The 26,340-nt window shown below is 37.0% G+C and overlaps 1 protein-coding gene across 1 annotated transcript; it reads left to right on the top strand.

The window, feature by feature from the left end:
- Window positions 1-16,193: 16,193 nt before the first annotated feature.
- STON2 (stonin 2) lies at window positions 16,194-25,040 on the top strand. Its single transcript, XM_015824792.2, has 2 exons — window positions 16,194-18,052; window positions 24,792-25,040. The coding sequence occupies exons 1-2, from the start codon at window positions 16,228-16,230 to the stop codon at window positions 25,010-25,012; spliced, it is 2,046 nt and encodes a 681-aa protein (XP_015680278.1). The 5' UTR covers window positions 16,194-16,227; the 3' UTR covers window positions 25,013-25,040.
- Window positions 25,041-26,340: the final 1,300 nt, after the last annotated feature.

Consider the following 26,340-nt stretch of genomic DNA (forward strand, 5'->3'; position numbering starts at 1 on the left):
TTGCTCTTCTCTGTACTCTTTCTAGAGTCTCAACATCTTTTTTACATCGTGGTGACCAAAACTGGATGCAGTATTCCAAGTGTGGTCTTACCAAGGCATTGGAAACATGAGTTTCATTTCTTAATCATGTTTGGATATAACTAATTTACAGATAAAGAGAAACCATTATGAACCTTCAAAATGACAAGTTTTATAATACTAAATGAGTTTTCTCAATCCTTAATGAAAGAAGTTTTACATACAAGCTTAAGGACTTTCATTTTAAAAAAAATAAACAGCAAAAAGATGATTAGGACACTGGTTTTGGAAAGTTGTAAATGGACTAGGATTTGAAATAAGACTTTGAAATTAATTATTAGAATCTTTTCCATGGGAAAATGCTACTGTTTTGAATTCTTGGAAAAAATAGGATGGGACTTTAATGGTTGAACACTGGAGGGAAACAGAAAGAGGTAAAGATTATAATTAAATCAGAATACTTAAATTTCACTTACTAATAAAGATTGGAACAACATACTTTCATTATTGGACAATATGTGTGAACAATGGGCCTAGAATTTAATTTTAAGTGTCTGCTATTATAGACAGGCTGTATTTAAAAGAAGATATAGAAGAAAAAGAACGTGTTTTACTAAAAGCCAACATGGGTTTGTCAAAAACAGATCATGCCAGACAAATCTTATTGCATTCTTTGACCAAGTGACAAAATTAGTGGATCAGAGGAATGCTGTGGATATAATTTATTTGGACTTCAGTAAGGCATTTGATAAAGTAGATCACAACCTACTACTTGATAAGATAGAAAAATGTGGGTTAGACAGCATCACCACCAGATGAATCCGTAGCTGGCTGACCGGACGTACTCAGCGTGTGGTCCTCAATGGAACCGCATCTACATGGAGGGAAGTGTGTAGTGGGGTGCCCCAGGGCTCTGTTCTGGGCCCAGTGCTCTTCAACATCTTCATCAACGATTTGGACGAGGGGATAGATGGGGAAATCATCAAATTTGCAGACGACACCAAGCTGGCAGGAATAGCCAACACTTAGGATACAGGAGGATCTGGACAGACTTGAACACTGGGCACTATCTAACAAAATGAAATTCAGTGGTGAAAAAAATAAGGTTCTACATTTACTGTAGGCAAGAAAAAACAAATGTACAGGTATAGTATAGGGGGTACTTTGCTCAATAGTAGTAACTGTGAGAGGGACCTCGGAGTCCTAGTGGACAATCACTTAAATATGAGCCAGCAGTGTGCTGCAGCTGCCAAAAAGGCCAACACAGTGCTGGGCTGCATTAACAGAGGGATAGAATCAAGATCACATGAAGTATTAATACCACTTTACAATGCTTTGGTAAGGCCACACTTGGAATACTGCATCTAGTTCTGGTCACCATGATGTAAAAAAGATGTTGAGACTCTAGAAAGAGTACAGAGAAGAGCAACAAAGATGATTAGGGGACTGGAGGCTAAAACATATAAGGAAAGGCTGCTGGAATTGGGTATGTCTAGTTTAATAAAGAGAAGGACAAGGGGGGACATGATAGCAGTGTTCCAATATCTCAGGGTCTGCCACAAAGAAGAGGGAGTCAAGCTATTTTCCAAGGCGCCTGAAGGCAGGACAAGAAGCAACGGATGGAAACTAATCAAGGAGAGAAGCAACCTAGAACTGAGGAGAAACCTCCTGACAGTTAGAACAATTAACCAGTGGAACAACCTGCCTCCAGAAGTGGTGAATGCTCCAACACTGGAAATTTTTAAGAGACTGGACAGCGATTTGTCTGAAATGATATAGGGTTTCCTGCCTGAGCAGGGGGTTTGACTAGATGACCTCCAAGGTCCCTTCCAATTTTTTTATTGTTATTGTTATTGTTGTTGTTGTTGTTGTTGTTGTTGTTATTATTATTATTATTATTATTATTATTATTATTATTATTATTATTATTATTATTATTATTATTATTATACATGCTGGATACTGATTTGAAAGTGGATTTAAAAATCAGGTCACAAGAACGATAAGGAAAAAGATGCTATATGGAATATACAAACTAAACCAGTTGATGTCTTAGTAATTAAAAGTTCTATACAAGTAACAAACTAAAAAGGTGACCTAAATAACTTTCCCATATTGCATTTACGAAAGAGGCTTGTTAAAATTGTGAAACATTTTGTGAGAAGAGACAAAGGAAAAAAATGAAATCAAATTCTAGGATATTATTGAAAGGAGTTAAAGATCAAGATTGTTAAAATTAAAAGGAAGGAATATAAAAGGAGGGAAGCTCTTTCTTTATACAGTATATTTCTTTTATTTCTCTTTTCTTATCTCTTGTTTCTTTTCTTCTTTTCTATTTCTTCTTTTCTGAACTTTTCTCTTTTTGTTTTCTTAGTTTGTATCAATTTTATCTTTTTAATTGTAATTATGTAAGTATGTGTGAATAAAAGAAATATTGGAAAATCCTTCCAAAAGTGAATTGATGTTGACTTCATAAGCTTATCATCATGTTAAAAAAGCTATCAGAACTAACTCTAACTATGGCTTTTAGGTTTCAGAGTTACTCAGTTTTGGTAAACCCAGTCATATGAGCTGCTTGAGCATGATCCAGCCACAGAACTGGCACCCTACCAGGCAGTCAGATCATTTACATGTTGCTCTAGTCCAGTGAAAATAGCTTGCAGGAAAACAACTACTATACTTCCATGGAAATTTTTAAAGGTCCTCTTGTTGAGAAAATCCACATTATGGATTATGATGGATAGTTGCATGAAATGCAAAGTATGTGTATTAGTTATGGAAATACATAATAATTTAACAATAATTCATCTATCAACATGGTTATTTATACAATGCTTGTCTTGATCTTTTCTTGTTTTCTGCTGGAAAGATAACTGAAAGCTCTGTAGGGCAGACTGGCCCTGCACTAGCTAGTTGTGACAATGAAAAATAGGTTTCCTTTCTACTAATAATGATCCAATTTGTTGTTCTTGTTGTTCATACGTGGGTGCCTCTGCAAAATAAAATACTTGTCCTTGATAAAATGTGATACTTGATTCCAGATACCTTGCAAAAGAGGAAAGGATTTATTTAATTCATATTCCTTCGTTTTGCAATCATCTTAAAGCCTACGGGGTCAAGTCCTGGCCAGACACAAGGAATAAAATATTCTCAGGAATGCTGATCTGTAAGACTTTCTGCTCTGACTTGAAGCATGGGAGAAAGACTAGCCCAGGGATTCCAGAATTTTGGAATTTGCACTTAGCAAACTGAAAAACAATTGAGTAGAATATATATTTATATATTGCGATTTTAATGTTTCATGCTGTAAGCTACCCAGGGTCATTTAGTTACCTTTATTTATTAAACGTATGAGTGGCAAATACATTTATAAATAAATAAACAAACAAACAAATATTTTATCTAAAATTACTTTATTTTTTTCATCTATAAAATAAAAATAAATAATTTATTTTATTTTATCTTCTGTAGAAACAATTGTTTTGCAATTGGTAGTAGTAATGGCAGTTAGAAATAGCAAATTCTATTCTACTTTATTTACTTTTGTAAAAATGACTTTTATAGGGCAAAATAAATAAATCCATCTCTGTTGTAAAGAACTCAGATAGTGAAAAGCTTGTTTGGAATCCAGTTTAGTTCTGGATTCCTTTGGGTGCAAAGGAAATAGTATTTCTATTTCTGTCTTTTAAGAAGAATAGGAAAAATGTGAGCCAGCTTTTACCATCAGTTAGATGCTACTATTATTATTATTTTGTTTGGAATTTCCTGTCACTATTGCCAACATTTTAATTAAAAAGTTGTGTATAATTCATAAATTGTTCTCTGCAACTCATTTTTTAATTCAGACTACATTATCAGTCACGATTGTTTCTTCACTATGGTTTTACATTAACAATGGTGATAATGGCATTGTCCTTGGCACAAATTCCTTCGATGTCTAATATTAAAAGCTACAAATACTTGAATATCGGGAGAAGAACCATAAGAATACAAGATTGTGTTTTATAGTGCTGCCTAAGAAGAAGAAGAAATGTGTTCAGGATTGAAGCTTGGCATTTCCTTATCAATTTCAGAATTTCTCCTTATTCAGTTGTTGGATCAACCCATTATCTATTCTCTTTCCATTGTCACGTTTGGAATCAAAGGTGTCTCTACTTCCTGTGCTTCCACATTAGCAATAGGAATAGCACTTAATCTTATACAGTATACCACTTCACAGTGCTTCACAGCCCTCTCTAAACAGTTTACAGAGTCAGCAAATTGCCCCCAACAATCTGGGTTCTCATTTTACCGACCTCGGAAGGATGGAAGGCTGAGNTACCACAATATTGCAAAATATGTTTTGGCACTTGCACTACCTTGCTCCTCTTCATGGGATACCTACATAGACATGCAAAAACAATCCATTTTATTCTTCCTATCTGAAGTTTTTGAAATTACAAAAAGAAGCAAGAGTTATTCAATAAATAAACATCAATCTATTAACTATTCTCAAATCATCTCTTATGAAGCAAAAATAACTCTGGAATCAGGAAATATTACAGGTCTCGTATGGATTATGCTTATATGGATTATGATGGTCTATGATAGCTTATTGAGATCAAAAGTTGTAACATTAACACATTCCATTTAGTATACAACAGAATCTCGGTTACTTGCTACTGGGCCATTGTATGACATTTTTTATTTTCCAGATGATTTAAACAAATGAACTCCACTATTAAGGAGTATTTTTGTTTTTAGCTAATATTAATGTGATTTTAGCCAATATTATATGTGATTGAAATTGACCTCATCTGTAAGTATAAAGATTTTTGCATGTAACAAGGCAATCTTGCAGAAAAGAAAAACAAAAACAACACGAAGTGCATAGCTACCCCATGGTAACCTCTTGTCCTCTTTCAGCTGCAGCTGTTGAGATCTACACGTAGGAAGGGGATATTCTGCTACAAGAATGATCCTCTGTACTTTGCTGTTAACAATGAAACAAATCTATTTTTCATATTATACATTGACACTAAGGGAGTTCCAGGACAATATGTAAATTTAGTACATTTCTGGATTTGACTCTAATAAACTGTGAAGTACTCACATTAGAAAATAATTAAACATAGCCTTTCATGAAAGGAGTAACCACACACAATTGTGCTTCATTAAGCGACACCTTGTGTTGGACAGAGATTTCAAATTGATTGGCTCATAGAGCAAACAATAGACTCTGCCATAGATTTCTGTTTGCTTTGCTGCTATAGCAACAGGTTAAGGGTTCTTTTCCTTCTTCTGTATTATATGTAGTTTTTTCAGTTAAGCATCTTCTTTGTGAATATAAAAAAGCTAAAGCAAAACTGGGGGATGGAGGGTCAGATTTAAGTGTGATGGAATAACGTTCTTAACATATATTACTTGGAAGGGAATCTTCTTGGGATAAAGTTTTTCTAGGGTTATATGGCAGTTTAGTTAAGAAGATTTCTCAAGTCACCGTTTGCAGCCAGATGAACCTAGCCAAAATATCTGTTTTGAAGACTTGCTTTCTGCATTTACCTTCTTAGGAAGGTAAATTGGTAACTAATAGGAGGACTGCATGGGTACTGATTTCCCTACCATATCAGACCTCTTTATTGATTACATATGGTTACTCTGAAAGCACTTTTGGAATTGACCTTATCTGCCAAGTATACATTTTACTACAAACTATTTTTTTAAAAAAATATGTTGTGCTCTTTTTAAAGTTTAATCTTCTGTCATTTCTCTGAACTTCTGTGAAAGAATGCATATTCTTAAAAATAGCATTGAATAGAGTAGATTCAGTTCAAAGAGTGCTTTATAGCGTGTGGGGACCTCTCTATAGCTCTTAAAGTAGCCACATCTTTTTCCCGGATGACATAGCCACTGAGGTGTTGTGCAATCATAATAAATAAGTGATTAAAATGAAATCATAATACAGACTGATGTACAAAGATCACTCATGAGAAGACATAATGGTTGTTTCCCTCATTTCAGACAGCAGAAGCCTATAATACGTCTAAAACATCAACTAACTCTTGATCATGACGGTTCTATATTTCCTGCCAGGCCAAATATAAAGTTGTTTTTTTTTAAGTTTATTAAGATGTTGTGGGTTTTTTTAAAAAAATTGTCTTTATATGCTGTCTTGAGTTGTGTGGATAATAAGGTGGTCTTCAAATCAAACAGACAAAAAAGTGTATGTGCTCTCAAATCCTAGCAGCATGAATATAGCACCCGTGGGACATACTACCTACGGAAAAGAGCACATTATGAATCAGTGGTTGCAATCACAGTCTTACAAATATTCTAGAGCAGGACAAAGAGTTAGATATTTAAAATGTCCAGAACTATTTGGAGTTCAGTTCATATAAACTGTTATGTGGAGTTGTCAGCACTGTAGGTAATGAGCACAAAAAAAACCTGTAGAAAGGAAACAGTGCTCTGAGCTCTTGGTAATTCCGTTTCCTGGATTTCTGTGATGTGACCATCGGTAGCCCCGTGAATTTTGTCCATCTCTGCACATATGCAAAGGGAACGAGCAGAAGAGAAAGGACCTCTGAAAGATAACAAAGCAATATTGGCTTCTGTTAATTTCCTGCAATTGTTTGCAGTTGTATCCGCATTGGAAGCTTCCTTATGAACGGGTTGTTTATCTCCTTGACAGGAGGATCGGTCACTGAGTGATCTCAAAGAGAAAAGAAAGACTGTCCTCTTTACTCCAGAGGTGAAGGTCACTGTATGAATACTGTTCTTGTTAAGGGAACTACACCTACATTTTTTTATTTTTTTTTGCTTTTGTTTGGAGTCTTGATGTCTGGCCTGAAAAAGATTTCATTAACTACAAAAAGATTGCTGTGTTTGTGGAATCCCCAGGGTCACCCATTTCCAAAGAAGGGGAATATGGACCGCACTGAAGTAGCATGGGCTGCTTCGTGATCCCTCAGTTGGAGTGCCATCAGGCCGTTATTCTGGTTAAAGAGGGGTGAAGAAAAATAGAGACCTTGTTTTCTGCCAGATTTACTTTCAGGTTGCCAAAGTGGTTTATTTTTGGTTCAGTTTTAATTCAGTGTTACTTGAATGGCCCTTCTTAAATTCTAGCTTGCTGTCTACAGATTAAATATAGTTGCTTTGTCTGCCTCTACCACAAGATTATGGTTAACCCTGACTGAGAAAAGCATAACTGTTTATTAACTCAAAAGATCTTGTGCAGGTAGTTTTTCTCACTGTCTGCAATTTCTACTTCATGCAGTATTAACTGCATTGTACAGAAGAATCTAGGGGGAAAAGGCACTTTCCAGACTAAAAAAAAACATACTGTTATTTTGAGTACTGAGAGGAAGAAAATGACAGTCTTTGAAACTACAGAACTACCTTGGAGAAAACTAGTGTTTTAATGCAACAAATAAGTTACAGCTTAGCATTTTAGGCAACTGTGTGTGTGAGAGAGAGACACAGACAAATAATGTAGTAAGGATCTTGTGTCCATTCATATGTCATGCCAAGCCACCAAATGTGTTCTTTTAGGCTTAGCATATTTTGTAATCTAGTTGATTATAAATCACAATTTATGCTTTAGAGTTATATATGAGTCCACTGTAATTTATTCAACTACAATAAAAGAAGCATGGATTCATATGATGCGTGAACCCAGCCACTGACTACAGTATACTGTGTAACATGAAAGCCAGATGTGTATTATTATATGCTTGCACATAAAAGACTCTGGCTTCAGTCTCTTCCATATTTTAATTTTACTGGGAATGCCCTCTATCCCAGAGGTCCCCAACCCTCAGGCTGCGGCCCACTAGTGGGCTGTGAACTGTTTGTAACTGGGCTGTGGAAGCAGCAGGCAAGTGCAAGCACACATCCCCACTTGCGCAACAGTGGGCAAGCGCGTGCATGCACACTCTATTTGCATGAGCGGTGGGCGCACGTACCCACTGCTCACACAAATGAACCTGTGCGTTCATGCGCTTGCTGGCCACTCACCTGGAATCATCCCCTATTCCCACCACTACCAGTCCCCAAAGCCAGAAAGGCCAGGGAACGCTGCTCTATCCCCTGCATTGAAAAACAACTTCCAGTCACCTTATTTATGATATGACTCATTGCTGAACTGCTATAAAATTAGGCCTATTGTTTTTAGAATTTATACCCTTATTAAAGTCAGTGTATGTTATAAACAAAGCATTCAAATATTTAATAAAGCTCATCTAGTTTAGTTCTATTACATGGATTTTGTGTCTTTGTGTGTGTGTATGTGTGTGTGTGTATCTGTAAGAGGGTGAGGGGATATTTTAAAATATCCCAAAAGAAAAATAAATAAGAATAGCCAAGTAAACTAAAAAACAAATGTCATTAAAACTTCTGTTTCACTCACGTATTACCAAAAAAAGAGACCAATTTGCTTAAAAAATACTTCAGTTAAATTTTGAAGGAAGGAATAATTGCTGTATTTTAAATAAACAGCCAGATTGGAAAAAATGTGAGCAGATGGCTTATGTGCTGCCTTACTCTGCTATACAGGTGCATAGCAGATTATTTATGAAGTATTTCAAGGCTCCTACTTTTGTATTTATGGTCAAATTGGGTTTATATTAGAAAACTTCAAACTGAAGACACTTAAATGTGTTGACTGTTCCTTATAAGAAAAAATATTATAATTCCATAGCCCAACCTTTTAAAAAAATGTTCATCAGCTGAAGATGCCAACATGATTCTATAGTCTGGTCCTGCAGCATTCCAGACACAAGTATATGGCTAAAAGGCATTAATCATAATTGTAATAAAAATAATAAATTTAAATTCTTGTCATTTTGTCATCTGTTTACTCTCACAAGCTAGTTTGGTGAAGTGATTAAAGCACTAAGTTCAAAACCAATAAACTGTGAGTTCTAACATATCTTAGGCACAAAGCCAGCTGGATGATTTTGGGCCAGTCCTTCTCTCTCAGCCCTAGGAAGAAGGCAATGACACACCACTCTCAAAAATTACTTGTCCAGGCAATCAGCAGGAGCCAAGGCTAACTCAAAAGAATGCACAAAATAGTTTTACTATCAGAATTGTGTATTATATGACATGCCTGCCTCATTTTTCATTTTGGAGCTGATAAACATTTTTCATAGAAAACTCTACCCTCCTTTAACTGGGCAGGAAATTGACTCTACAGCAACTGATGAAAATAGTAATTTGATGTTTTATATGAGACTGATGTATTATCATTCAAGTCAGCATCTTCTGCTATGAAGTAATAGTTTTTAATATTAATCTTAAAATTATCTTGTATCTCCTCTGCCTCTGGTGGATATACCATCCCTCTTACCACTTGAACCCAAACTTCCTATTACTCTACCAGCTAGAATATGACAGAGAGAAATAGGTTAATATATCTTCCTTGGTACTGGCAAAAGAGAGAGAAAATATCATTATTTGTGCTTTTCTTGGTAAGAGTTTAAAGTGAAGGCACTATGCTATTTATCAGAAGTAGAACAAGAACAGGTATCATACAAAGGGCTTCTTGCCTGAACTTGCTTTCGCTTTGAGCTTTTAATAAAAGGTGGATAGCATCTTCTGTATGCTTTTTTTTTGTTCCTGTCAGTCTTATCCTATCCTATAACTATTTCTAGAAATAGTCTTAACAATAATGAATTATTAAGGATGCCAGACATAAAAACAGCTGAGTAGCTTGAAGAGGCATGCTTAATGTATTTTTCCCCTAGTTCTGTGGAAATATCTAGCTGGTCATACACTGATGGAGCATTTACTGATGTAGTGAATCTCTTACGTACCTCTTATATACCTTACCTGTGATAAGTTTCTAATAGGATGCGGATATTAAATTATATAATTATATAAAATAAGAAGATATTTAACAGCATGTCTCTGAAGGAGGGCTATAGATTTAGTGTTCAACAACATCTTAAAGGCCACAATTTCTCATACTCTGAAGTAGGCATATTCACTTAATGATTATTTGTTATTATGGTTGTTAGTAATTTCTGGGCTGAGAGGCAATTTGTCTCTGAATACCAATAACTTAGGAGCCAAAATGTGGGATGTCAGAGCCTTCAGGTTTTGGGGGAAGTATCCTGGAAGCATCTACTTGATCAGCATAGAAAATAGATGGCTTTTAATCTGGTTTGATTTAGCAGGGCTTTCTTTGGATTCTTTCTGCTGTTAAGATCTCTGATGCTTTTGGAATTGTTGTCTTACTCATAGTTGTAATTTCTAAAATAGTACTGATGTTCTTATGGCAGAATTAGATTACATGGGATTTTGATATTGATTCAAACTTAAAAAAGGAAGATTTTGATGATGTCTCCTTAATTTCCTCAAGTCATACTAAGTTTTCAGGGTGCTTTATCCCTTTACTTTTTATTCCTCTAGACTGTTCCTGGCCAAATAAATAATTACACTGTAAGGAACTATATCAATTAAAGTACTGGAATCCAAGAGTCAAAAACCTATGATGTCAGGTTAACAAAACTTCAGATTATATTTCTTCAAAATCCCCAGGTAAATATTTAAAATACCACAAATGATGGTTCAAACAAGCACCAACAACACAGTTATAATACCAATAAAAATATTCCAAGCAAAGCAACATCAGTACTTATCCCTGAGATATTTGTATAAATGCATTCTACAACTATGAACTGGGTTAAAATCTAATGAAGTGTCTCTTACATAAACAAACACGTGCATTTTCAAGATGTCATTTTGTGAATAATAAAGGAGAAGTCTTCTAGACACTCATTAAAATAATATATTCTCTAAACAGCACAGTGTGGATAAAAAGGAAGCTTATTTCCTATTTGTTTCTCATCCGATGAATTATCATCAGTTCTGCTCTTCACTAGCCCCTCCCTCCTTGAAACAGTTTGCTGCCCACACAGCCTGCAATAGCCATGAAATTGTTTTGGTTGTATATTCTGCAACTTATTATAATTATATTGAAGTTCTTGTGTAGTTGAGAGAAGCATTTGTTCCCAGGCATGGGATATTTTGCTTTCTGTGTTTCAGTTAGTTCAAGGTCGTCTATATAAGTGTGAAGGTGTTATATGTGTTCATGTGCATAATTAGCTGGAGTGTATTTATCTGTTTAAAAGTAGAAATACCTTTACAAGAAATATTTCTGTTCGATTTATGTTAGATTCATTTTTATTTTTAAATACAGGGCTCCAAATCATTATGCTTAATCACTGTAGAGCCTAACAGCACAATTTTATACACATTCAGGCAGGTTTGCATTTAATAGTGATATGTATGTGTTTGTGCACATGTGCCTTCGAGTCAGTGGCAAGCGACCTGGACAAGTTCCTGTACTTTTCTTGTCAATATTTCAGATTGATTTGCCATTGCCTGCTTCCTAAGGCTGAGAGAGAGTGACTGGCCTGGGTGACAGTTGGCTTCATTCCTAAGGCAAAACTAGAACTCACAACCTCCCAGATTCTAACCTGATGCCTTAATCACTATACCAAACTGACTCCTAGTAATGCTTACTTCTTAATATATAGAAGATTAAAGACAATATAAGATCAAATGTGAAGTTTTAATTTAGAGTTTCAGTGATTGCTTGATTATCTCCTGTCATGTTGTTAACAACCACATAGATAGGTTTCCTCCATGAAGAATCTTTTGATTTGTGTGAAATAAGTTATCAGTTCACAAGCATTTGAAAAATTGTAATTTCAGAAATATTGAGAATGCTACTGAATATTAGCTTGAGCAAGACTGCTCCCTTTCCCACAGCAGATAGTGGTGAGTGTATTCTAAACCAGTGAGAATTCTTAATTCAAAAAGAAATTGTGATGAGGTCCATCATTGCCTGGTGTGGGTACATTATTAGCGGCTAGCTTCAGTTCTTTGAGTGCACTTGATAATTTCAGGAAACTGAAGATTCATTTTGTTTCTGATAGAGCAGGTTAATGAAAATAGCAAAAGAAGATAAAGAATTATCCAAACTATCTACTTAGTCTTACGGATAAGCTGTAGTCAGATGTTTATACACTCTCTCCTCATTTAGTGACTGCATTCCATTCCAATATTTTGGTCACTAAGCAAAATAGTCATGAGGTGATTATGTGACTGAGAAAGACACTGCAAACATCACTGGTTGCTGTGCTCACATTCAGATCACGTGCCTCACTCTTTTTTTCTTTTATCTTTTATCCCTTTGCAAGACAGAGATTGCTTAAACAAGCTATCTCTTCCTGAACTGCTTTTCTCTAAAGTGCAGGGCTTCCCTAAAAAGTACTAACTGCTAGTTAACAAGCTCAACTTTGTGACCTTAATTGCTTGACTAGAAACCTCCTGCTGGCTGCACAGCTGCCTGAAACTTACCAGACCTTAATCAGTTTCACATTGAAGGCTTTTGTTGTTAGGTGCAAGAAATTTGGTGAGAAATGTGCCCATTGGTCAGAAAATTGTTCTTTTTAATTACTGTTTATTACTCTCATACATGTGAATTGTCACTAAATGAGGTAGTTACTAAACAAGGAGTGGCTGTGGATTTAGTTAGCTGATAACACTCTAAAGCAGGGGTGTCAAACTGCTGGCCCACGGGCCGGATGCATCATGCTGAAATAGCACTCACCCCAGCTCCAGCAATGGGGAAAAAGTCACGATATGTCACGACATGCTCTAAAGCAAAAATAGTCTGGTTGACGTTTCACAATCATAATGCAAGGGAACGGATACATATGTAACTGAAATGCACAGATTTCTAGGAATCCAAGATTCTCTGTTAATGTGCACATAAAATGATAGGATAGTAGAAAAGGTTAGATCCTTGCGCAGGCCTGAAAATCTTCTACTTACAAAGAACTTGAAGATAGAGCCATTATATATAAAATTCTATTTAACATTATTTTACATGTTTGTGCACATTCCTATGCATACCTGTAGGGCAGGGGTGTCAAATTCACAACGTCATGTGACGTGTCATGACGTATCACAACTTTTTTTCCATTGCCGGCAATGAGGTGGGTGTGGTTTCGGCATGATGCATCCGGCCTGCGGGCCAGCAGTTTGATACCCCTGCTGTAGGGAATTAACATAAGGATCTTTAAAGAGATAGACATAGAGATATAGAGACATACAAATACACACATACACATACATATACACACTGCAGTATTTTGATACCATATATAACATGGTAGGCTTTGTAATGGACTAGTTGTTATATGTGGCAATAATATTTGACCATATAATGACCTTTTCTATGGCAAAAAATGTTCATGCAATACATATACTGAATTTTAATATTAAAGATATGTTAGGTAGTATTAACAATTAATATTAAAATATTTTAATAATCTGAAAACCAATAATATTTTTGTAATACAGTTTAGCTTTATGGCACCATCTTCTGGTCACAATTAAATTATTTTGATTTAATAAAAGTCATGGTTGACCACATGGTTCAAAATTCTCATGCAGCTACTAGTTACTCTTTGCTTACTTGCTGTTCATTTTATTTAGAATTATTTTCTGACTCCCCTTCAGAGAACGGTATATATTCAATATTATAGTTACACTGTTGATCAGTAATCCAGTTCTTAAACTAAGGTTTTTACAGTAAAGAAGAACTTACTGTCATTTATTCTGGAAAATCCAGTATTAAAATCTTTCATGAAGTACTGGGATAAGGATAAAAATCATTCGCCTTCATGGTACCATGAATGTTATTTTTGAGAGAGTACACCCTGTGCTATTTAGTCTAATTTAGAACATAGAATAACAGAGTTGGAAGGGATCTTGGAGATCTTCTACTGCAACCTCCTGTTTGAGCAGGAGACCCTAGACCCGTGGTGGCGAACGTATGGCACGAGCGCCACAGGTGGCACGCAGAGCCCTCTCTGTGGGCACGCACGCCGTCACCCCAGTCCTAGGCCTTTAGCTGGGTTTTATAAAACTTTTTCGCTTTAGGTCTTCGTCGCCATGTGCAAAAAAAAAAAGTTCAATCAATTAATCAATTTCAACTTCTCCTGGAAAAAAAAAAGATCTCGCAAAGTTGGAATTGATTCATTGAACTTTTTAGTCCCACCCAGTCTGCTGTTACCACCACAGCCATGCCCACCCAATGCACTATGCCCACCCAATGGGCCACACCCACCCAATGGGCCACGCCCACCCGGCACCCGACAATACAGAAGTGGGTTTGGGGTTGCAGTTTGGGCACTCGGTCTCTAAAAGGTTCACCATCACTGCCCTAGACCATTTCAGACAGATGGCTGTCCAGTCTCTTCTTAAAAGCCTCCAGTAATGGAGCACCCATAATTTTTGAAGGCAAGTCATTCCACTGGTTTTGTAGGATCAGTTCTTAGTTTTGAGATTTGAGGATACGCTGAAGGCAGATGCTCATACTTGTTCAGTCTTTCACATGGTTTCTTGATTTCAGTCAAGTATTTACATACAAGCAATAAAATGCTTTATTACTTTATGCTCTACAATTTGTTGTGGATGACGGATAAACTTCACCCCAGTCCTATATATTCTGTGATGATACAATCCAACTATTATGTCTACAGGAATTGTTTTTTTGGTATATCTTTATATAGCAAAATATGTGCATCAGTCTCTTTAACAGAAACAAGAACTGGTACATAGTCTGGAGTCATGTAGATGAAAAAGTAGAATTTGTCTAGGAATATAAAAAGAATCTTACCGGCAGCAAGGCAGAGGATCTATTTAATATAACATCCTGTTTCCATATTCTTTCCTATTTTCTATAGCAGTGATGGTGAACCTTTTAGAGACCGAGTGCCCAAACTGCAACCCAAAACCCACTTATGCATCGTCGAGTGCCAGGTGGGTGTAGCCCATTGGGTGGGTGTGGCCCATTGGGTGGGCGTGGCTGCGGTGGTAACGGCAGACTGGGTGGGACTAAAAAGTTCAATCAATCAATTTCAACTTTGCGAGATCTTTTTTTTCCCCCGCGAGAAGTTGAAATTGACTGATTGAACCTTTTTTTTTGCACATGGCGGTGGAGGCCTAAAGCAAAAAGGTTTTATAAAACCCAGCTGAAGGCCTAGGACTGGGGTGACGGCACGCATGCCCATAGAGAGGGCTCTGAGTGCCGCCTCTGGCATCCGTGCCATAGGTTCGCCACCACTGATCTATAGGAACAGAATAGTTTTCTGCTATTGTTCCTCAGCAATCAGTGCTTCTGTTCCTGGAGGTAGCCTTGACATCTCAGAGAAAAGCTGGGTTTAAGTGCAAAAGAACAGTAACATATAAAAGGATGGTTCTCACTGCAGGCAGAAACGTTTGTACTTCAGGCTATCATAGTGAAAAAAATCTACACCACTTCTCTGTAACAGGCAAAAAAATCAGGAGTCTGGTAGCATTTTTTCTGACTAAAAAATGCTTATTAAAAGGCATACGTTTTTGTGACTGCAATTCACTTTATCAGGTGTATAGAGTCTTTCGGTTTTCAGAATGTCCTGAGCCTCAGATTCTCTAGCTTAAGGGTGTCAAACTGGTGGCCCACGGGCTGGATGGGTCTTGTGCAGGCCACGCCTACCCCAGCTGCACAAAGGCAAAAAAGTCATGATATGTCACAATATGTCACGTGACGTGAATGAGTTTGACACCCATGCTCGAGCTCTTACATTGTCTTTATAAGAAACAGCACTCTATTTTTCCACTACCCAACTATTTTTCCATCCTAAAACTGGTTTTTGACATTGCAATAAGTATGCAGTCCTACACATATGACAATATGAAATGTTATCTTTAATAAAATATCTGATCTGTTTTAAACATACATAAGAAGTAGAACCATCTCACAAGGAGAAAAAGTCTTATACAATGGTCATCCATAAACCTCTCTGCTCTTATTTTCTATAAAAGAAATATAATATCTGCTCATATTTAATAGATATTTATAGATTCTACTATACTAGTCTGCTTAAAGATATTTAATCAATTTAAGAAAGGTGATTTTGAGAAAGGTAGTTTTATTTCTGCTAAGATTTTATTCATGGTTTTATATAAATAAGATAAAAGGGACCATTAATATAACTTGTTCCTCACACAGAAAACCTTGTGAGCCTACTGGAATATCTTGATTCCTTCATTACTATGTAATCAATATGTGTATAATTAAAAAATATATCAGTCATTATGTAGTAATGATATTCTTTTTTCTTTCTGTCAGACAATTCTTCATCTCTTCTTGAAGATGAGGAGCTAGGTATGGAGGCCACCAGCTGGCAGCTGAACAACACATCCATTAATGGCCATGTTGAAAGTGCAACCACAGCCCGTTTCCCCAGCTGGGTGACTTTTGATGACAATGAAGTTAGTTCCATTTCTCCAATAACTATATCTCCTGTGAAACAAGAGTCCTCATCATTATCAGAAGGAGCAACAACAGCAACAACACAGGTCATAGATGTGAACACTAGTACCCCTTTATCCTTTAAAAAAAGGGAGCGCCCCAGGAGCACCTTGAGTGATTTTTCTAAAGTTCAGAAGCTAGATCTTTCTTCCATCACCTCGGTGCCATCAGTTGGTGGAACACCCCCCTGGAGTGCTACTAATCCATTCCTTGATGTATCACTAAAGGATGTTCAACCTTCTCCTATCAATCCATTCAGTTCTTTCTTTGAGGAAAGGGATAGGCATTCCCAAGGCAACTCTGTCACTGGAAACACTAGTAAAAACCAGAGAGATTCTCTTCTTATCCTTCATCAGGAACCTGATTCCATCAGCTTCAATGAGCCAAGTGCACACCTTAGACATAGAGATGCTATTGAGCAACTCAAGCAACTCCATATTAGTGATCCAGATCAGCAGGACATTCTCAGTTTGCCAGATGATGACCCCACAATCTCCACTGAGCTCTATAATACTTTGTCCACTTTGGGACCACCTCATCAAAAAGATGGCTGGCCAATGATGCTGAGGATACCAGAAAAAAAGAATATAATGTCTTCTAGGCACTGGGGTCCAATATATGTCAAACTGAAAGATAGAAAATATTTACAGCTCTTCTATGAGAAGGGACTGGAAAAGCCTTTTAAGGAATTCAAGTTTGAAATAAATCATGAGGTTTCAGAACCCAAGCTTCAAAATTATGATGAAAATGGGAGGATACACAGTGTGAGAATAGACCGTGTCACTTACAAGGAAAAAAAGAAATACCAACCAAAGCCAGCTGTTTCTCACATAGCAGAAAAGGAACAGGTTATTAAGCTAGGCACCACCAATTATGATGATTTCCTTAGTTTTATCAGGGCTGTTCAGGATTCATTGATGGATTTGCCTGCTTCCTCAACAGATTTAAGTACAGTAGGACTTAATTACCAAGAGGAGGAAATCACTGTTGATGTAAAGGATGAATTCTATGGAATTTTGGCCAAAGGAGACAACAGGATCTTGCAGCATAATGTATTGACACGAGTGCATGTGCTCAGTTTTCTTTCTGGACTGGCAGAGTGTAGGCTGGGCCTCAACGACATTCTTATTAAAGGGAATGAAATTGTTTTGCGGCAGGACATCATGCCCACCACCACTACCAAGTGGATTCAACTGAATGATTGCCATTTCCATTCATGTGTGGATGAAGAGGCATTTGCCAGTGCCCGTGTCATTATGTTTAACCCTTTGGATGCTTGCCGATTTGAACTGATGCGCTTTAGGAGTGTGTTTTCTGAGAAGACCATGCCTTTTACTTTAAGGGTTACGGCTAGTGTCAATGGTGCTGAGGTGGAGCTTCAGAGCTGGCTGATGATGTCACCAGGGTTCTCATCCAACAGAGATCCTCTAGCTCAAGTCCCCTGTGAAAATGTGATGATTCGTTATCCTGTGCCACATAAGTGGGTGAAAAACTTCCGGAGAGACAGTGTCCTTGGGGAGAAGTCCTTGAAAGCGAAGGTGAACAAAACTGCTAACTTTGGATCTACCAGCGTGTCTGGTTCTGAGCCAGCAATGAGGGTAACACTAGGAACTGCAAAATACGAGCATGCTTTCAATTCAATTGTGTGGAGGATAAATCGCCTGCCTGATAAAAATTCTGGTGGGTACTGCTGCGTGAATTAGATTAGCTTGTAAGAAAGGCACGTTAGCATAGTTCTCGGTATCCTATCCGGAAATTCAAATCAGCTCTTGTGTGAAATGAAGTTGTTCCATTTTCTGAAAGTATGACCATGTAGTATAACCTCAATAATTTCATCTGTGTAGTTCCTCAGCTTTCTTCCAAAAAATATCCTTTGGGGTGGATAAGGGTTATACTGTATGTAGCTCCTCACTGGAATTCTTAAAATGGCTACATTGTCAAGCATCTGATCATGTAGTAGATTCCTTGCCCAAGAGCCACATAGTTTTCAACTTCCACAAGGATAATACCAGGAGAAAGATAATGAGGGATCAGGTAATGTATTGATGCAAAATTTTTCAGATTGCTAACTATTTTTATTTTGTTGTAGAATCAAGGGAAAATCTAATATGAAGCTTTCCCTCCTATTCTGTTTCAACCACTAAGCAGGACTCCTTCAGAATTTTATTTCTCATGGCAAATCTCACAAGACTTATTAGTGGTACAAAAAGGAGAAGCTCCGAGGCATTGAGTCTTCTGAAGATGTAGTTGATGATCTGCCAGCAAAAGTACTCGTCTAGTACTTTCTGAATTAAAACTTCAGTGAAAGGAATCAGCTGGCCTTTCTCACATGTAAAGTAGCTCAGCATGTGTGAGATTCCAGAGTTGTTCCTTTTTTCTGAATCTTTAGGAAATCAATTATTTTCCACCTAAAATTCCACCTGGTATACTCTGTTCTCAGCTGGAACTGAGGAACAGAACTCCGGGAATTTTTAGTACTAACAGAATTTTTCATTGTTTTTAACTCTTCTCTAATCTTGGGAACAGCTACCACATCTTTTTCAGCACTTTGGCTTCATTAGAGGAATTTCAGAAAGTGGTGATAACTGCCTGACTACAGTACAGCACCATCTTGTCTGGACATGCCTGATCTCCTGACATGTTACAAGCAAGGCTCTATTGAGAGCAGAGACGGTTCCTTTCTGTTCCATCGGCTTTGTTTCTGTAATGTACAAAAAGATTAGCTTGTTTGTCCCAGGCAATTGAGTGTTTAGTAGGTTTTTCAGTTGAAGGCACATGGCCATCTTCTGTAAAATTGGACAGTGAACAGGAAATTTATTAAATAAATTATAAATTTATAAGCCACCCAGAGTCACCTTATAGGGAAGATGGGTGGCATAGAAATTTAATAAATAAATAAATAAATTAAAACATCACTAGCCCATTGTTGACAGTGAATTAAAGTTAAGTCTAATTAACAGATTAAAAACCATTTACAGAATGATTTTTCTCTTACTGGAAAGCATTTCTGTTTGCATCAGACAAGAAACACACATGAAATAAAGTCGGGGATAATCAAATGAATAGCAGCAGAGGTAATCAGGTAATAGAGGAGTGCTATAAAAAGGGAAGACAAAAATCGTGTTCCAAAATTGATACATTCTGAGAAAGTTTGTCAAAAACAGTACTAGCTGTGCTAAACAGTATTTCATGAAACTGAAAGTTTTTGAAATGCATCTAGTTAAGATCTCAGAGACTGAAAAGGGTTGATCAGGCATGTTTGAACATAGAATTTGAGTGCCTCTATTCTGCATGGTGATCTCTCCCAATTGCAGAAATCTTTTGAAGTCCAATCATTTATCTTGTACTTTTTGTATAATCAAGTCTTAACAAAAATTAAAAAATGAATACTAAATTAATTAATTACTTGCTTACATATTTATAATATTAATTATCTCTGTCCAGAGGCTGGGTAACTCCACCAACTTACAGACTGGATTCTCATATAATTCTAAACAAATAAAACCAAAGAACCAATGAAAGTAGTCACAGTATAATCCTTTACATGAAATACTGTAGAACCGTTGCATATAAATGATTGGACCATTGTAATCAAAGGGTGTTCATATAACCTTGGCATAATAAAATTTTACTTCTAACTTTGGCCTGGGTAAACTGATTTTGTGATGCATGCAAAAAAATTGTTGTCCGTTCTGGATACAAGGCAAGTGCACAGCTGTCTTTTGTTGTGTTTGAGACGCAGCTGTTAAATGATGTCATATCTCTGATTTTTTTTTAAAAAAAAAAAGTTATGATGGGCCAATTTGAAGTTGTAAGATCAAGACAGCTAAACTGAATTCCCCTGAAAAGCATTGCTTCTTGCAGTATTGTTCCGACAGCAGCTTGGTAACTTCTGATGTGTGCTTCTTCATAAACAACTTGTTGATGCTGCCTGATAAATAATGGGCCTTGTTTATAGGCTGTGAGAAGTCTCCATTCCAACTGCGTATGATTCACTGCTTCAGGACAAAAGGATGTTTTTAGTTAGCCAGCATCAGGCAGAATAAAGAATGTTGAGAAAATATTGATTCATGGAATGTTTTTCTGCCTAGCCTGAAAACAGGCCAGCACATACTGAATAAGAAAAGACTTAAAGTACAGCTTTGGAGTTGTACACTGTAGAAAAACAGCATTTAATCAAACATCCCTTTCTCAATGTGTACTGTATGAAAACTGTTACAGTTTTAAAATAAATCCCCTGTAAAATATCGTTTAGATTATACACATGCACATGCACACCACTAGCAAATACGGTAGACTTTATTTTTGTGTCACACTGACTTTCAATATCTTTGCTTTGGAGCTTTGTGTATTGCATGCACCTAGCCAGAATGGTTTGTAATTGTGACTTATGATACAGTATGTTTTGAAGTTCAAGACAATTGTAACCTATTCAGTAATTCGTAGATAAACAAACCATGGTTTTTGGTGCAGTTTTCAATCTCTGTTATGGAAAAAAGACAGAAAAAGATACTCTTAAATTAGGCAACTTTCCCCAAATAATGTCCCAAATGGAGTGAACAATTTTGATTCCATATTGCAAGTGTCCTCCAGAACACTGGATACCTGCTCTTCAAACATTCTTCATTGCTCCTATAGATGATGGTGAGACTGGCGATGTCTTTTAAACTATCATAAAAAAATATCTTGATTCTGCTTCTAAAGCAGAAATTAGCAATCTTTTTGTTGTTGAGTGCTTCATGGCAATCTGACACTGCATACCACTCATCTGTTGGCTGAAGCAAGTTGTGAGCAGGTCAAAAGCCAAAAACAACTAGGATTTGTCATTTTCTCATTCTATCAGCCTCCTTGCGCTTTATTCTCTCTTCCCTTTTGACACTCTCATATGTCTCTTTCTATCCAGAAAACTGCTGATGAACAGACTGATGGTTCATCCAGAAGTCTGAATTGGTTGCTGACATAGAACTTTCAATATTACAAAAGGGCCACACTATAGCCCTTACATATTTTAAGCAAACATCTACATGATCTATACCAGGGATGTCAAACTGCTGGCCCATGGGCCGGATGCGTCATGGTGAAACCGCGCCCACCCCATTGCCGGCAATGGAAAAGTTGTTATACATTGTAACACATCACGTGACGTTGCGAGTTTGACACCTCTGATCCATAATAAGAAATACCAAAATGTCAAAGAATAAAAATAAAGCTTCCACTTACTACTACTACTACTACTAGTACTACTACTACTACTACTACTACTACTACTACTACTAATAATAATAATAATAATAATAATAATAATAATAATAATAATAATAATAATAATAATAATAATAATAATAATAATAAAGTTGGAAGGGATCTTGCAGGTCATTTAGTCCAACCCCCTGCTCAGGCAGGAAACCCTATACCAGTGATGGCGAACCTTTTAGAGACCGAGTGCCCAAACTGCAACCCCAAACCCACTTATGCATTGTCAGGTGCCAGGTGGATGTGGCCCATGGGGTGGGTATGGCCCATGGGGTGGGCGTGGCTATGGTGGTAACAGCAGACTGGGTGGGACTAAAAAGTTCAATCAATCAATTCCAACTTTGCAAGATCTTTTTTTCCCGCAAGAAGTTGAAATTGATTGATTGAACCTTTTTTTTTGTTGTACATGGCGGCAAAGGCCTAAAGCGAAAAAGTTTTATAAAATCCAGCTGAAGGTCTAGGACTGGGGCGACGGCGTGCGTCCCCACAGAGAGGGCTCTGAGTGCCGCCTCTGGCACCCGTGCCATAGGTTCGCCACCACTGCCCTATACCAGGGGTAGGCAACCTTGGCTCTTTTATGACTTGTGGAATTCTGGGAGTTGAAGTCCACGAGTCATAAAAGAGCCAAGGTTGCCTACCCCTGCCATATACCATTACAGACAAATGGCAGTCCAGTCTCTTCTTAAAAATTTCCAGTGTTGGAGCATTCACCGTTTCTGAAGGCAGGTTGTTCCACTGGTTAATTGTTCTAACTGTCAGGAAGTTTCTCCTTAGTTCTAGGTTGCGTCTTTCCTTGATTATATACATTAGCTTAATATTTACATTAGCTATCATAATTAGGTTCAGCTTGGTAGTAGGCATCATTTCATTGTTGTCTTACATGAAAGGCAAAATAATGTATTTATAAACCATGTTTTATATCCATGAGAATACTCAAAAAATGATCTTGGTGTACGGCATCTGTACCATTTTTGTCTCCATAGTGTGTAACAGCAATCGGGGCAAAGCTGAAAACTCTTCACATAGTAATAACATGGGGTTATTCCTATATCACAGACAGAGAGATTGGCGCTCAGATTATGATTGCACAAGATCATTTGGAATATACAGTAGTGGCCAAAATTGTGGAAACTTTTGGGAAAAGTGTAAAGTAGAAATGCCACCTTTGGTTAAGTTTCCACCAATTTTTCTTCTAATTTCTTTATAGCTGTAGCCTTGTTCACTTAATAATACTATTTTACATCACTTTCTGGGCAACCAGTCAGCTCTTTGCACCATTACTTTAATTTTATTACGTTTTACAAGCTCACTAAATGAAAGGAAAAAAACCCCCACCAACTTGATAACGATCACATAACACACTGACAAATGTCCTCCTCTCAGCTTCAATACATGACATCAATAACTGAATCCTACTGTGATCTGATTGGCTCATTGCCAAAACAAGATGACACCCGATTGGCTCTCTAAACACTCATGCTCGTTGGCTACAATCAGATGAAGGAAAGCTACCTGATATCAACCTAAGCAAGTTGTGCTTCCTTTTTTTGGTTATTTGGCTATAACTTTTCATAAAATACAGTGCAGATAATTGAACAAACTATGTTGCATTACATTCTTGATTAAATTATCTTTCCATTGATATATAATTTTATGGTACTACTCCAAAAGAAAAAGTGGTGTTATTAGCCATCAAACCTCAAAAATACACTTTTCCCAAAAGGTTTCCACAATTTTGGCCACTACTGTACATGCCTTGGCAAGATTTGAATGAGAAACTTCCAAATACAGAACTTACATATTTAAGCAGAAAGTTACACTAGCTTTAGTATATCTGTGGTTCCTGCCATCAGTGACATTGCAAGAGGGCAAACTTAGATACAGGTATTTGGGACAAAAGGTTGCTCAACCATGTTCCATATTATTCATTGTTATTTAATCCAATGTATCACAACTTTACTTTAGAACTGATATTTTCACAGCTTAATTATATGTTTATAAAATTACATGAGTAAACTGTTCCAAATGGGAGCAAATTAGATATGCATCTGGAGCTTCACAGCAAGAAGAACAGCTGATGAATACATTTAGTAAAAAAAGGGGGGAGGAAACATGGGGAAAAAGTTAAGTAAATGTATTTTCATCTTTTTAGCTTTTTATTAAAATATATCTTCAATATCTTATGAACAAGTATATCTAATAAGTCATATCTTGTTTTCACCTTACACAAATGTATATCAAAGATTTGCTTTGCAGCCCTAGAAAAAATTAAATGATGTATTTGTTCCTGATTTTTTCACATGAAGACAGTACATGGTTCAAAATTATTATCTGTGATCATCAGCCAAGAGCAATGAGTTATGCCTATTTCTCTATATAGTCATGCCTCAATCCCTATATTTTAGAAGAAACTGGGTTTTCCTTATTGCCTTTGGATTAAGCATTTTAGATTAGAATTAGAAAATTAGAATAGAATAGAATAGAATAGAGCTGGAGGGGACCTTGGAGATCTTCTAGTCCAGCCCTCTGCTCAAGCAGAAGAACCTATACCATTTCAGACAAATGAAAATTTAAAAGACGTTTGTATGCATTGAATTATTCTTTTCTAAATTAACCTATAGAACTGTTAATAGCATGCATCAGTCTTAACTACTATTGTATATGATGTTGCGATAATTCTGCATGAAAGAAGAGACAAGCAAACTTTAGCCAGCATTAGCTGACAGTTTTTTCAAGCATTTTTTCTAAGATTCATTGTGATGTATTTGCAAGGAATGCCAGAAGAACTCCTTGAGAGTTGTGTAGCAATATTCTAAAACATGTGTGGGCAGAGTGGCTTTCCAGCTCCCTTCAGTTAACTAATTTTGCCTGTGATGATGAATTGTATGGATTATTGGCGCCGTCATTGTTTAGACAGGTTCTAGAATTAGAGTATGTGGTACCAGCAATATTCTAGTGAAGCTTTATTTAATGCCTGTGTGTCTTTATCAAGTTTGATTTAAGAAAATAAGTTGTCAGAACTTATGTCAGAAATGCTGACATCACAATTCTAACATAATCATTTGAATAATTCAGTGACTTTATTTTGGTGTTTGTCATCCTTTTTCTTCTAAGATTCCATGCTGGGGTTCTCAGTTGCCATATTCTTCTTCTTTTTTTTTTTTAGCTGCAGGTCATCCTCATTGCTTCTTTTGCCACCTGGAACTTGGTTCAGACCGGGAAGTGCCTTCTCATTTTGTCCGCTATGTGGATGTAGATTTTGATATGCCAGCCAGTTCAGCATCCAAAGCTGCTGTTCGGTCCATCTCTGTGGAGGGCAAGACTGATGTGAGGAAGTGGGTGAATTATGCAGCACATTACAGTTATAAGGTATGGTTGAATAACTGATAACCACCCATTCACCCACACACCCACATCCATACTTTTTTGGGGGGGGGTTTCAAAGTTGGAGTGGCTTCCAGGAGCTTCTGGATGTGTTTCTTTTTGCATTCAGATAACTTTTGATAGCATGCCTTCTACAGAATCACTAATGTATGAATAGTCAAATCTTCTGTGCTATCTGATGCATGTTGCCTGCAGTAATTTAATGGATTAAAGCAATCTCCAGCTTTTTGGCAGAATATATGTTGCATGGAAAGGCCCCAGGCTCAGAACCTGACATCTCAAATTAAATGATCTCATATAATAAAAATCAGAAGGATATTTTTTTCCTGAGCCACAGAAAAATCACTTTAAATTACAACGGGACAACGGTCTGTGCATTACTTAGCTTTTCAAGGTCTTTTAAATGACCATAGAATGGAAAGGAAGCTTAGGAGGCCTGTTGTTCATCCCATTTGTCAGAAAAGACAATTATTCACTTCCATGAGTTATAACACCCTATGCAGAGCCACATTTGGAGACATGTAGGCCTATAGCATTATTTGGGAAAGGCCCTGTTGTCCTGTCCAGCTAAACATGACTCCTGCTGAACCCAACTTGCTTGTTTGGATTTGTTTTGGACTTGCCACAGTGTTTTTCATGTTCATGCTTGTTCTGATCATCCTTCTGCTTTATCAAATGTTCTCATAAATATTCTTTCAATTCTTCTTCAAAATTTTCTAGTTCTTTTTTTCTCAAAACACCTTGTCCTTGTTTCTAATTTATTTCCCTTTAGTTAAACTTCAGTTTTAAAGCTTGAAACTTTCTCTGAACTTACTGATTTCCTTTTTGCCCCCCCCCAAACAATTAAGTCGCTCCTCATTTACCTCCTCCTTGAATGTTTTGCTAGCTCTTTTATTGGTTTATAGGTAACTTAGAGTTCTATTAGTTTAAAGCCCCTCCTTCTTTCCCCCAAGTCACTTCTTTTGTTTCTACCAGTTGTTTCTTTAAAGCATCTGGGCAGAGGGCAGTTGCTCACATTAGGACAATAGTACATCTCCTTGGCAGATACAATGCCAATCTTTTCTTGAGCCTTCATCCTTCTCCTAATGGCCTCTGTGGGAACTCCCCTGTGGGTGAACACGGGAATCTTGCTGGCCTTCTCCCAGCCTTTCTATATTTTGCTCAGCTGTTTTCCAGCTCCTCCTTTCTCTTTCATAACAAAGGGTTAAGGAAAATAACAAGATTCCCCCCCCCCTTCTTTTTAAAGTCAATTTTGTCTGGAATTCCTAGGCATTCAATTTGCTAGTCAGCTGATTATAGCTTCTCAGCACCACTCTTGCCTAAATGCACTT

Source organism: Protobothrops mucrosquamatus, unplaced genomic scaffold, assembly GCF_001527695.2.
Source record: "Protobothrops mucrosquamatus isolate PMUCROS unplaced genomic scaffold, P.Mucros_1.0 scaffold2356, whole genome shotgun sequence".
Taxonomy (NCBI): Eukaryota; Metazoa; Chordata; class Lepidosauria; order Squamata; family Viperidae; genus Protobothrops; species Protobothrops mucrosquamatus.

Coding starts and splice junctions, on each gene's coding strand:
- STON2 (XM_015824792.2), top strand. CDS start 16,228: ATGGAGGCCACCAGCTGGCAGCTGAACAACACATCCATTAATGGCCAT. Junction 18,053..24,791: donor CCTGCCTGATAAAAATTCTG/GTGGGTACTGCT, acceptor TTTTTTTTTTAG/CTGCAGGTCATCCTCATTGC.